The sequence below is a fragment of the Camelus dromedarius genome, chromosome 7 (genome assembly GCF_036321535.1).
Source record: "Camelus dromedarius isolate mCamDro1 chromosome 7, mCamDro1.pat, whole genome shotgun sequence".
NCBI classification, from domain to species: Eukaryota; Metazoa; Chordata; class Mammalia; order Artiodactyla; family Camelidae; genus Camelus; species Camelus dromedarius.
Genome location: NC_087442.1, coordinates 36,687,390 through 36,699,548, shown reverse-complemented (window position 1 = coordinate 36,699,548; position 12,159 = coordinate 36,687,390). Strand labels below are relative to the sequence as shown.

Genomic DNA, 12,159 nt, shown 5'->3' with positions numbered 1-12,159 from the left:
GTCTGGCCCTTCCCCAATCTGCACTCTACGCTGTAGCCCTGTAGCCTTTTCAAAATGCAGACCTGGTGTTTATGCCCTTCATTGATTTTTGAGGTTGCTCACAGGATAAGGCACAAACTCCTTTCAGGCCCACAGGGCCCTGCATAGCCAGGTCTCTAACTGTTCCTTTAAGCTCATCTCACCATTCTGCCCCTCACTATCTCTGCCGGAGCCACACTGACCTTTCTGTCCTACAGACTCTCCATGCCGGGCTCCACCACGGGCCCTTTGCACATGCTCCCCTGTTGCCTGGAATGCGCCTCTCTCCTCTTTGCCTGATTAATGCCTTCTCACCCCGGAGTTCTAAACTCACGCCTCAGCTCTTCAGGGAAGCCTTCCCTAAGTCAGACTCACCCCACCCCACCCCCACCATCTTGGATGCCCACAGGCCCCTAACTATTCCTTTGTAGCACAAATTCCAGTTGTAATTTTACGTTTGGAAGATTATTTCATTAATAACTGTGACTACAGAGACAGAAGGCAGCTGTATGCAGAGCATGGGTTCTGGAGCCAGACTACCTGGGTTCAAATGCTGGCTTTGTCCCTTACTGGCTGTGTGATCTTGGGCAAGTTAATTAACCTCTCTGTGCCTCTGTTTCCTCATCCATCAAATGAAGATCATAATAACACTTACCTTAGATGAATGTTGTGGGAATGAAATAATTTCATACGTGTTAAGTACCTGGCACTAGAATGACCTCAATAAAAGTACTTTTGCTATAATTAAAAACAAAAAAAACTATGCCTACACTGCCACCCCAACACCCTTCTTCCCCAGACTGTAAGCTCAGTGGGCAGGGAAGCTCAGGCGGCAAGTCTCTTTTGCTCATTGTTATAGCTCTAGAATTTAGTCCAGGATGACCAGTGCTTGTTAATTTTTTATTGAATGATTGGATGAACCCATTCCCTTCTTCACAGAGACCATTACACTATGGTGTCCCGTCTGTCTGTCCGTCTCTGCACTTTTAGGGGGCTCTCCCTTCCAGCACGCAACTTGGTGGTGTTTGGCCGCAACCCTGCTCCTGCCCACTTCCTCATCTGGCATGTTTGAGGAATTGTTGAAGGCGGGGAGCCTTTGTCCCTGACTCTGTCCTGAGGGTGTGGCCCAGTCAGTGGGACAACTGCGGGAACACAGGAGACTTGCTGGGCGCCGGGCCGTGTGCTGCCTGCTTCAGACATACCGAACGAGAGAGGCGGGAGTGATTTCTGTCCCCGTGTTACAGACGAGGATTAAGAGTCTTAGCATCTGGAGACATTTGGAGAAGAGCCTCTGGAAGTGTCCCTGAAGGGCAGGAACAAGGGATGATGAGGATGGTGGCAGCACAGGAGTGTGGAACCCCCACGCGAGGGTCCTGGGCCCTGTGCCTCTCCCTCCCTGTCCTAACCTGGCTTCCAGCTCCACGAAACCTTCAACTCCTTACTCTCCATTTTATAATCGCCCTTGCAAAAAAATCTAATTGCCCTAGCAAGGTCCCCCCCCCAACCTCCGTCCTGGCCCTGCTTATGTTTAACTATCTCAATCAGGAAACGTGTGCTGAGTAACTTCTGGGAGCACAGAGGAGAGGCCAGCAGAACCAGCAGCCGCTCTGTTGACAGGAGTGCATGTGGATGTCACTTCCCTGGGCTCTGAGAAAGCTGCTAACGATCAGCTGGTTGTGGAGGCTGAGGAAATGCCTCCTTGTTTGCTTTGTATCTTCCTCAGCGTGGTAAGAATGTGTAAACAAGGACGAACAGTCCTCCAGAGTCCTTTCGGGTCCCTGTGAGAGAGCACACTGTACGTGGAACTGACCTAGCAGGGCTCGCAGTCAGAGTGACGAAAGGGCTGTGAGTCCACTGCTTCTCCCGACAGACGGAGAGGGACGGCTGTGAGCCATTAGAACAGGGGCTGCCCTAGGAAGCTCTGAATGCTTGGCTGTGTGTCCTGCTGGTGCCTGACCCTACCAGAAGGAAGGCGGCAGCCTGATGTGATGACCTCCCTGGGAGAGCAGTGTCCCCAGGCCATGCAGCCTGGTGCATTGGGAAACTGACATTAGCAGCGTGGTGGCCGTGCAGCTTTTAGCTCCAGGGAACCCCAAATCTGGAATGCGTGCGTGTGCATTGTCACGTGGGGTGCGTTGGTTTAACATGTGTTTCCGGAGCCTTCTCTTCTACGTGCATTTGAGCATTAGGCTTGGCTACCCCAGGTTTCATCCTGCCCGGCCCACTGGCCGGCAGTGAGTGACCTTGCTGTGTTCCCTTTCTGAACCGTGCTTTCCCCACGTGTCAAATGAGAGAATTATTAACTGCCTCCCTTGGTTGGCATTAGGATTAAAGGTGATAATATGTGAAAAGTGCCAAATTGTTGGCACTTAGGAAACATTCGTTCCCTTTTCTCCCCTTCCTCCTGCTTCTGGGTCTCGGTTTCTCAGAGGATTCAGGAGCTAACCTGGTCATAGATTATTGGCCACCTATGTTTTCTTACTGTTGCTGGATTTACCCAAACTGAACCTACTAGAATGACTACCTGTTAGTAAGTAAGTTTTATTTTAGGCAGTTTAGCAAAGGATCTTCCAGTGGGGCGTAGGGCACGTTAAGGAAAACAACTGATGCTGTGTTTTGGCAGAGTGGACGCTCCTCTTCCTGTTTGGGCGAAAGCCTTTGCAACGTTAACCCAGTCATCGCAGCCCACTTCTTCGTGGAGTTCACGTGGCGATTATCGCAGAAAGAGGGAAGAAGGAGTTTTAATGCTTATGAGAATCCCGTGTTTTATCTCCCATTTTTACACTTCTCTGCCCGCACGCTCCCGCTTTTCCCTGTTCTCCACCCTCTCCTCCTCATGTCCTAGCATCAGGCAGTTGCAGAACTCAGAAGAGCCCCTGGCGGGGTCCTCTCCTCCTATCCCTGCACTTTACATGTGGGGAGACTGAGACCCAGGATGTCAGATGACAGGCCCGGGGTCCCGAGCTCCTCCGTGCTTCTCTTCTTCCAGCCCCCGGAGGTGGCCCTCTGAGGACACTACCAAGGCTCCAAAGAAACAAGCCCACCTCTTTCTTTCAATATGAGGAAATGATAGTTGCCCAGTGAGCCTCCAAGGGGCGGAGGAAACCCTGCCCCACCATCCCGCAGACACCTGGGCCCTGGGAAAGGATCTTAGAGGCGGGGCTGCAGCAGGATCCTTTCGGCCATGGTGAGCCACTTTTACTTACGAGTAATATGTCTTCCTTCTGGTATGTGGGCGAAGCAGAGAATTTGAGAACCAGCTGTTCTGAAAAGAAAAGAAAAAAAAAAAGACCCTTAAGGCAGAATTCAGATGTGGAGGGCACTCACAGGAAGCTTTTGTTTTCCTTTGAAATTTTGGGGAGAAAGGATCTAAGGATTCGCTAAAGGTGGGCTGGCCCCACCCCTTGCAGCCTGCCCCTGCCCCACCTGCCCCACCTGTCCTGTCCAGGCCTGGAGGTGGAGCATCAGGAGACAGACCTCAGTTCAGACCCTCCCTCTTAACTCTTTTATCAGCCATGTAATCTTGAATGTGAACTCAATTTGGGGCATATCCTTTCCAGGCTGCACGACACTCGTGAATAACTGGTAGAATGAGCGCTGTGGGGGCGGGGGGCAGTGTGTACAAAACGGGAAGGCTCTGGAGCAGGCTTGTCAGAGCTGGCTGAGCTCATGAACCCTCCCCACCCCCGGGAGCTTGTGAAAATACAGATCCCAGTGCAGGAGGTCTGAGAGCTTGCACTTCTAACATACTGGTCCACGGCCCACACTCTTGAATAGCAAGGACCCAAAAGGTGCTCCCATCCTTAGGTTTGCTGCGAACTGTTGGTGCAAACAGACAACTAGGTCAACAAGCTGGCAAGTCTTTTTTCAGCCCTAGAAATGGAAGAAAACACCTGCCCCTTACCTGACGCTGATCTTGAAAGTTTAGGCATAGGGGGCTTTCGGCCATCAGCAATCTTCTCCCTGGTCCCTTATATTGTTAATTGTCCCCAATAACATAAGAAATACTGAAGAAGAGGGCAGGGAAAGGGACAATCTACTCTGTGGGCCGAGAGAGGTCATCAAGGACCTTACAAAATACCTTACATACCTCAGGGTTCAGGAGTTATGGTTCCTTATCTCCCAGAGTTTCCCTGCGCAGGAGCGTCTTTCAGGTATAAAGCAAAGAAAAAGGAGAATGTCTTTCCTTCATCAGTAACACCAACTTGCAGCTCGAGTCAGAGTCACCTGGAGGGGCTGTTAAAGCACAGATTTCCAGGCTCCGCGCCGGGGATTCTAATTCAGTAGCATTTTCAGATCCCAGGGGATACCGATGAGCACACTTGGACTAGCACCACGTGAGTCCCCAAAGCCCGTCTGTAGGAGTGGTGCACGTGGGAAACATGCCAGCCTGTGCCCCCTCTTCCCAGTTCTCACCCTGCCAATCAAAGTGGCTTTGCCAGGAGTGGGCATGTTTAAGCTGCACTGGGGTTTGCAGCGTGAACGAGAGGTTCATCTGTCTCCAGATGTCTGAAGGTCCTGCGAGGGTTAGGAGAGATGAGATTTCCGGCTGCCTGCAGATGGCTCTTCCTAGAACAGCGGGCCCCCAGAGGCTGAGGCTCTGTAGTGTGGCTGGTTGGCTGATCACCTGGGGGGATTTTTAAAAATAGAGCTTCCTGGGGTACATCCTAGGAGACTCGGGCGAGCAGCCAGGCTTGGGACCCCCTGCGTGGAGAGCAGCGAGGCACCAGATGGGCAGTGGAGAGCTGCTCTCACTTTTAACGATTCTTGGATTCAGCTCTAATGATTACTCTACTGAGCAACTGATTCCCCGGCAGGAAATTGGACCATTTGTGAAGTACATTTCCTCGCTGGATCCCTAAAGTCAGAGTTGATAAATTCCTCTTGCATTTTCCAAAGTGGTTCATTTCTCTCCAGGGATAGTTACCAGCCAGGACCATCTGGCCATGGGGATTCATCTGGGGTGAAGCATCCCATCAGGAATAACACTGTCCTTGGCCGCTGGGCAGTGTTGAAAGGGGAATGGACAGCAGTCACCAATGACCAAATCCCAGAGAGAACACTTCCCAGGCCAACTCAAAGTCAGGTTAAAACTGAGGCAATTAGATAATTAGCTTCAAGGAGCAGTCCCTCCTCTCATTTATCACACATGTATTTGAGGACGGTGGTCTTCCCTGGAGTTTCCTGGTTCACCAGGAGATGCTTTCAGAGCGTCACTGGGTGCCATGCGCTGTGCCAGGTGGGCTGCATAAAGTTGACTCGGGTACAGTCCCTTCCCTTATGGCATCCACTGTTGGCGAGAGGCAGGCACTTAACATCTAACTGTAAAGGCAGCCTAACTCCTAGAGCAGCATGTATCTGGAGCAGCCCTCCCAGCACGCTCCACCCTTGCCCGGTCTCATTTTCTCCATAGCAGTTGCCACAGAAATGACTGGCTGAGTACTTGCTTATGCCTCATCTTCCCTCTTATAGCATAAGCAACGGGAGAGCAAAGAGCAGACCGTTAGATCCTGCCATCTCTCAGCCACTGGATGTGAGCGCCTCAGGAGGGGCACAAGCGCTGCTCTCTGCAGCTGAGGCCTTCCGGGAGGGGGCTGCCCCAAATCTGGGGCAGATGCTTTGGGAGGAGGTAGCAGCTACAGTGGTTCTCAGACGTTAGCAGGCATCAGGATTACCTGGAGGGCTTGTTAAAACACAGATCGCTGGGCCTCACCCTAGAGTTTCCGATCCAGTGGGTCTAGGATGGGGCCAGAACATTTCTAACAAGTTCCCAGGCGATGCTGATGCTCCTGGGCCCAGGACCACACTTCGAGGGGTGGGGCATCAGTGCAGCCGTCACAACTTACCCAGCGGACAGGTGGAAGGTGACCAGGTAACAGAGGCAGGGAGACTTCTTAAAAGTGACCCAGGTGAGAGGAGATGGGGCTCTGAAACAGGCCACAGCAGTGGGACTGGAAGAAGAAAGGGTGCTCCAGACACACGTGATGATGGGCGGGGCCGGATGCAAGATGGGACACAGGAGGAGAGGCAAGAGTCAGAGCAGCCGGAAGGATGCAAATGCCAGGAACCAGGATGGGCATGGAGTGGGGCAGAGGAATGGCATGTTCCTCTGGGACCTGCTGCTGGGTTTTCACTTCTATAGAGACCTCCAGATGGGAATGTTAAAAAGGAAGTCGAAATACAATTCACAACTCAAGAGGGAAATCTGAGCTGCAGGTATAGATTTGAGGGCCTTTGGGGTAGAGGTGTAAGCTGAAGCCGTGGGGCTGAGTAAGATTAGGTAAGGCTGGCTCATTAAAGAAAGAGCAGTGATGCCCCAGAAGGAAGCCAAGAGACTCGCTTGGAGGGCTGGGCAGAGACAGAGAAGAGTGGGGTGCTCCGAGGTGCATGAAGCAAAGGGACAGGAGGGTGTCCCTGGGAAGGGGCAGTACCAGATGTCAGGGCATCTCAAAAACTGAGCCTGTATCTGAAAAATTCGAGGACCCCTCAAAGTAGCCATCCCCAAGAGGCGGGGTTGCTTGTGAGGCGTGAATTAGAGGAACTGGTCCACATACTTTCAAGCCCATAGTTTTTCAACTCCTCATTTCACTTTGCCTGTGCAGTTTTAGTTTTCCTTGATGATAAAGTCGCCTTCTGGTTCCATATTGGTGGAACACGCATAAGCGGAAAGAATCTCACCCTGTAGACACACATGGGGCGTAGGAACCATCACGACAGGAGGCGTTTCTTCTCAGAGCAAAACCAAGGTGGACAGTATGGTGGCTCATGGTGAAGCTAGGGGTCAGCTGGTTTTTCTTCAGTTGAAGCATAATTGACTTACAATATTGTATTTGTCTCAGATATACCACATAGTGGTTCGATATTTTTATACGTTATGAAATGATCACCACATTGTCTAGTTACCATTTTTCATCATACAAGTTATTTCACTATTATCAATTAAATTCTGGGGGCAGTTTTTGCACCTCTAAGCTCCGCGGTGGGAAGACAAGACACCATGTATTCATCTTTTTTCCTCTGCATCTGATACTGATGTAGACCCTCGTGGAACTTTGAAACCCCTAGTGTTACAAGAATTAAATGGATTCTGACAACTTGGTTTGAACTATTTGCGGTAAAATGCTGCAAAGAGAGTCGATTGCTGTGAACTGAGTGTCGCCAGGTGATAATTGTGTATCTCATAGGTGGACAGTTTGTTTAATTTGTGGTACCTGTTTTGTCCTCTGGGTCTTTGCAGACCCTGGTTTTTGAGAACACAGGGATGGAATCTGATGAGTCTCTGATGAGTCAGGATCAAGGTTTTCTGGCTCTGCCTGCTGTGAGAACACACACCAACCTGTGCTCTGTCTCCACAGTTCTGTACAGAGCTCAACCAGCCAATCCTGCCCAACATCCGCAAGTGGAAGGGGCCCCGAGGATGCTGGAAGGTCATTGTTTCAGAGACGCCCTCGACTCAGCTCCAGAAGGTACCCTCGTCTGCAGAACTTGGATTTTCTTCCCATTTTCTTTTTCTCCCAATCCTAGACATTTAAATGTTTCCTTTGCCAACATCCTTGGTGTGATTTTGTATTTCTGCCCATTTTTTAGCTGTTTGCCATTCATTTCAAAATGCCCTGGTTCTCGTTTCCTGTTTGGATCGGGAAGGGACTGCCGCCCAGCGGAAATGGGAGTTTGGGTGTTGGGAGGAGAGGAGAAATCCTGTCTGGAACCAAGGCCGCAAGTAGGGTATTTCTGTCCTTTGTGCTCATAATCCCTTCTCCACGGTTCCAGCCTCTGCCAAGTTTGTGGCGAGCCCATGTTCATTGACTGAAAACTTCAGACTCACTTAATTGCGTGTGCACTCTTGGCTTTCAGTGGGAGGAACTGTGCATGTGGAAATGGTCTGTGGGAATTTTCAGCCGATTTTAATTTTGCATGTTCTTTCAGTAGTATCACCCATCTGGGTTTGGGTAAATCTCTGTATATATAGATTTTCACTCTGGCATATCATATTCAAGATCAGTTTTTACTCACTTGAAATGTTCAGTATCAGTGGAGTTGTAGATTTAAAAAAAAAAAACCTCCTAATTATGAGTGGAAAAAATGTATCATCACATAATTTTTCTATAAATGCAGATGCTATGTATTTTTTTCTCTCTAGTATTCCTAATATGCTTGTAAGCACACATGAATGGTGCTTAGCTGAGTGATATTGAGATTTGAGGCTTTTAACTGATAAATGTTTACTGGATTAAAAGTATCCAGTCATTTATTGACAGTAAGCTCTCTTTTTAGCTACTACCTTAAAGTGTGACCTATGTTCCATTTCTCTGGGTTTTGGAGTGTAAATGGTTGCTGTAGGTGGGAGCCAGCGTGCATTCGCAGGAGGCTGGAAATACTGTCAAACTGGAATATATCTGGTCTTTACCACTCAAGTCCACATAAAAATAACAGTAACACCCCTTCCCTTTTTTTTAATAGCACTTTACACATCGGTAGGTTCACAAGGCTCTTAACAGCGCATCTAACACTTCTTACTCATTCACATTCAACAAATCATTAGAAAGGTGACTGCGTAACAGGCACTGTGTTACAAGCCAGATACATACGGTGACACAAACAGACCCAGCCACCCAGCCCAGCCTGTTTTCATTCTTTGCATGTCCGGGGATCCGAACCTGAGCCTGATGGAGCCTGTGGTGGGGACAGGCCGGGTAACCCTACTCCAGGTAGGGTGTCAGGGCTGTTGGAGGACAGCAGGGAGGCCCAATTTCAAGCCACTTAAACCTCTCAGTTCAAGTCCTTCATCTGTAAAACGGGAGCAACTAGCCCTCTCTTCACTCACAGGGCGGCTGTAGGATTTAGAAAGATAACATGCATCGAATGCTTGATTAACAGGCACGGGCGGCAGACAGGCCCGGTGGTGCTGGGCGGGGAGCGGGCGCCTGTCTCAGGTTGCCATGGAGAGTTGTGGGCCAGTGGACAAATCTCCTGGTTTCTCAAAAGGTGCCAATATCTGGATTTTAATGTGAAATTTCCTGAATTTTAAATGTGGGTAGATCATTTTAAAATTATTTTAAACACTGGATGTAACAAACAATCTGCAAGTCACAAACGTGCCACCTGGACCGCGGACCAGCAGGAGAGACTGTGGCAGCAGCTGCCGTTTCTCCAGTGTCTGAAGGGACATCCAGGTGCCTTCTCCTTGGTCTCCAGCCTCACCCCCTGGTGGAGGGGCGGTCCATACATGAGAACGCTGAGGTCTAGTGAGACACAATGATTTGCCCGGAAGTCATCCAGCTGATGCGAGGTGGGGTTCAGGCCCCGACCCAGCTAGCGCTCTCTGGCTCTAACGCCCCCTCTCCTCTCACCGCCCCACGTTGAGGGCAGCTCTTCTGAATAAGGGCCCACTGAGCTGGGGGCTTGGGAAAGGCTCCCAGAAGGATGTGAGGAACCAGTAGTGGAAGAAGCAGCAATGCAAGGCCAGGAAGGCCCAGTCCTGCTGGGAACATAGGCAAGCAGGCGTGCAAGGCAGTGATGAACAGGGAGGTGCCCACCCAGAGGGCCCCTGGGTTTTACAGCAGAGGGTGACCTTAGTGGTACTTAAGGTTACTCTGGCACCACCGCTTGGGAAACAGTAAATTGGGGGAAAGAGGGTATCACCCTCTGATCCCAACAGGGCAAATCATATTTCCTTCACTCTACACCTGAGAAAACAGGTTTAGAAAAACACAGCAGCTCCCCAGAGATCCCACCAGTAAGTGGCTCAGGCGGTTCTGAGACCCAGCTCTTCTCACTGTAAAACTAGCGCCCCCACGAGTGGGTGGGCAGGTCGATCATTTTAAAATAGAAAGGCGCACAGCAGGCAGAACCTGTTCCCCCCTTCCCGCCTCTGCCACACACGTGCGGCCGGGACTGAGCTGAAGCTGGTGACTTGGCCAGAGCCCAGAGTCATTTCTCCTTTTGCAACGAGCACTGCTGGCCCCCCGGGTGACATTGCTGATACCCAACTCCTGCACAGAGCCCCCACCGGCCGGACTGGCGGTAGGGGGAGACTTTCCTCTTTCCACAAGGCACCGGGTGGCAGCAGCAGGAAGCAGGCAGATTCAGAGTGGTCCCTCTGATGGCCAGAGACCTTGACCCTGCCACACCACCCTGTCTGTCTGCCCCACTCACTGGCCCTCGCAGCGCACTGCTCTGGGGCTTCAGATCCCCACGTGGGGCCCCATCCACCTGAAGAGGACCCTTGACTGGTTCCAAACCACTGAGACTGTTACTCCTGACCTCTGTTCATCCAGCACATGTTTATTGAATTTCTACTAGGTGCCAGATCCCAGTTGTAAGCAAAACCTCCCCTTGGATTCTCGTATTTGATCCTCAGCATTGCCGCTTACCAGCTATGGGGTTTTAAAGAAGTTACTTAACCTCTCTGAGCAGCTGTCTTCATCTGACAGATGGGAGTGTGAGCAGCTACTTCATGGGGTGTGATGATTAAAAAGATAACTCCGTGCCTAGTCTGGGTCCCCATTCCCGCCCCATCCCCTCAAAAAGGGAAGAGCCCAGGCACCCATGGCAGTATGTGAAGCTCCCTGAAATTGCCGGTCTGGGAAATTGGGTGGGGGGACAAGGAGGAACACGCCGTGGCTTTGGACGTGCTTTTGTCTCAGAAGCAGCCCCTGGGCATGTAATCTCAGGACTCCGAGCAGAGCTTGCTGCTTCCCCATCGTCTCCTCCTGGGCTCACCTGCCTCTTCCCCAGCTCAGGGCTGAGCCCTGCCACCAGACAGACCCCCCCCCCAACACTAACCCTCGTCTTCTCCCGCAGGGGCCTGGGTTTGCGGGATTCCTGTGGGACACGGCTGCCGGGGTGGAGCTGAGAGACGCCGCCTGGCAGGAGAGCTCGCCTGGCAACGGGCACGGGAAGCCCATGGGTCCCAGCCCGTACCTTGCGAGGTTCAAGGTACCGCTCATGTCGCCGTGAAGAGCCACTCCATCTGAAAAAGGAAAAAAGGCCCTTTCTGAACTGTGAGCTGGAGAAGCTCATCTTTTGCCTTGGTTTTGTTCTCTCTCTGGGCTGGGGCAGCACACCCTCCTGGGGTTCCCTTGGCTGGGGACCATGTCCAGAGCAAGAATGAGAGAGATTTGGCGGATCTGTAGCTCTGGTCACTTTGACATGCGGGCGGGAAGGAGATCAGGTGGCTGCTGCCCAAACCTGACCCATATCAGAATCACCCGGAGAGATTCTTAAGATCAGGGGTTCCTGGACCCTGCCCCGGACACACAGAATGTCTGGGTTTCAAGCTTCAATGCTTCTTCAGTTTTCCCTGCACAGGGGTTAACGAGGCTGGGCATTTGGGACTCACTGGATTAGAGGGCAACTGAACTTCTCTGGTAAGAGAGGGGAGACTCTGAAGGGGTCATTTGGGCTTGAAAGGGGCTCAGAAGGAGCTTCTGGGCAGTGGAGCCAGGGAAGCCCTATGACTGACACCTCCAGACAAGCCCTGTCTCACCAGAGTCCGGAGCAGCAAGCAGCCAGATCTGCGCTCTCTCTCTGATTTCCCCAGACATCCCTGGGAAATATTAATAAACAGCAAGCAGTCAGAAGCTGGGCAGCAAGAGCAAGAAGAAGCCAGCAGCCAAAACAGATCAGCAAGTCAGCAGTTGGCCTTATCCCTGTGAAGTCACAGGATCAGGCAATGGTCCCTGGTGCTGATGTGGAATTCAGCCAGATATCACTGTTAATACCAGTATCGCCTCCACACTGGATCCCTTTTCTCTGTAAAGTGGCTGTAATGGTTTTGGCCAAGCAAGCCAACAGGCAGAACCAGCCAGTGACTCTAAGAGGCAGGCTGTTTTTAATGGCCAATGAAAAATGCTGTCGGGTCACGAAATATTGGCCAAGGCCTCCAAATGAAGTGATCACCTTGACAGACGCGCAGCCTGCTGCACTTCATGGCACGTCGCAGGCCAGACAAGTAGTAGGAGCAGAGATGCGGCTCACCTCTCCACACTGGGTTTTCCTGCCCACAGCCTTAAGGTGGTTCCCCCATGGTCAGAGCCACAGCTGCAGAGAGAGCCCTCCACCCTCCCGGCTGGGCGGTGGTGCTGGCACATCTGTAAGACAGAACTGGCAGCCTCCACTTCCTGGGGGCTCCCCCTGCAC

General features: G+C 51.5%; 1 protein-coding gene and 1 long non-coding RNA gene across 3 annotated transcripts in view; one reads left to right on the top strand and one right to left on the bottom strand.

Moving 5' to 3' along the window:
• Positions 1-12,159, top strand: part of EEPD1 (endonuclease/exonuclease/phosphatase family domain containing 1) — a 104,632-nt gene that overhangs the window by 80,874 nt on the left and 11,599 nt on the right. For both annotated transcript variants that reach the window (XR_010381615.1, XM_064487445.1), the window contains exons 4-5: positions 7,374-7,484; positions 10,822-10,956. Coding sequence is in view for 1 of the 2 variants with exons in the window: in XM_064487445.1 (XP_064343515.1) it covers positions 7,374-7,484; positions 10,822-10,956 (246 nt within the window). In the remaining variant the exon portion in view is untranslated. The remainder of the gene's footprint in view (positions 1-7,373; positions 7,485-10,821; positions 10,957-12,159) is intronic.
• Positions 938-12,135, bottom strand: LOC135321676 (uncharacterized). Its single transcript, XR_010381616.1, has 5 exons — positions 11,998-12,135; positions 10,804-10,990; positions 3,225-3,283; positions 2,543-2,709; positions 938-1,321 (listed from the first exon to the last, which is right to left on the bottom strand). It is a non-coding gene; the product is annotated as an uncharacterized LOC135321676 (long non-coding RNA).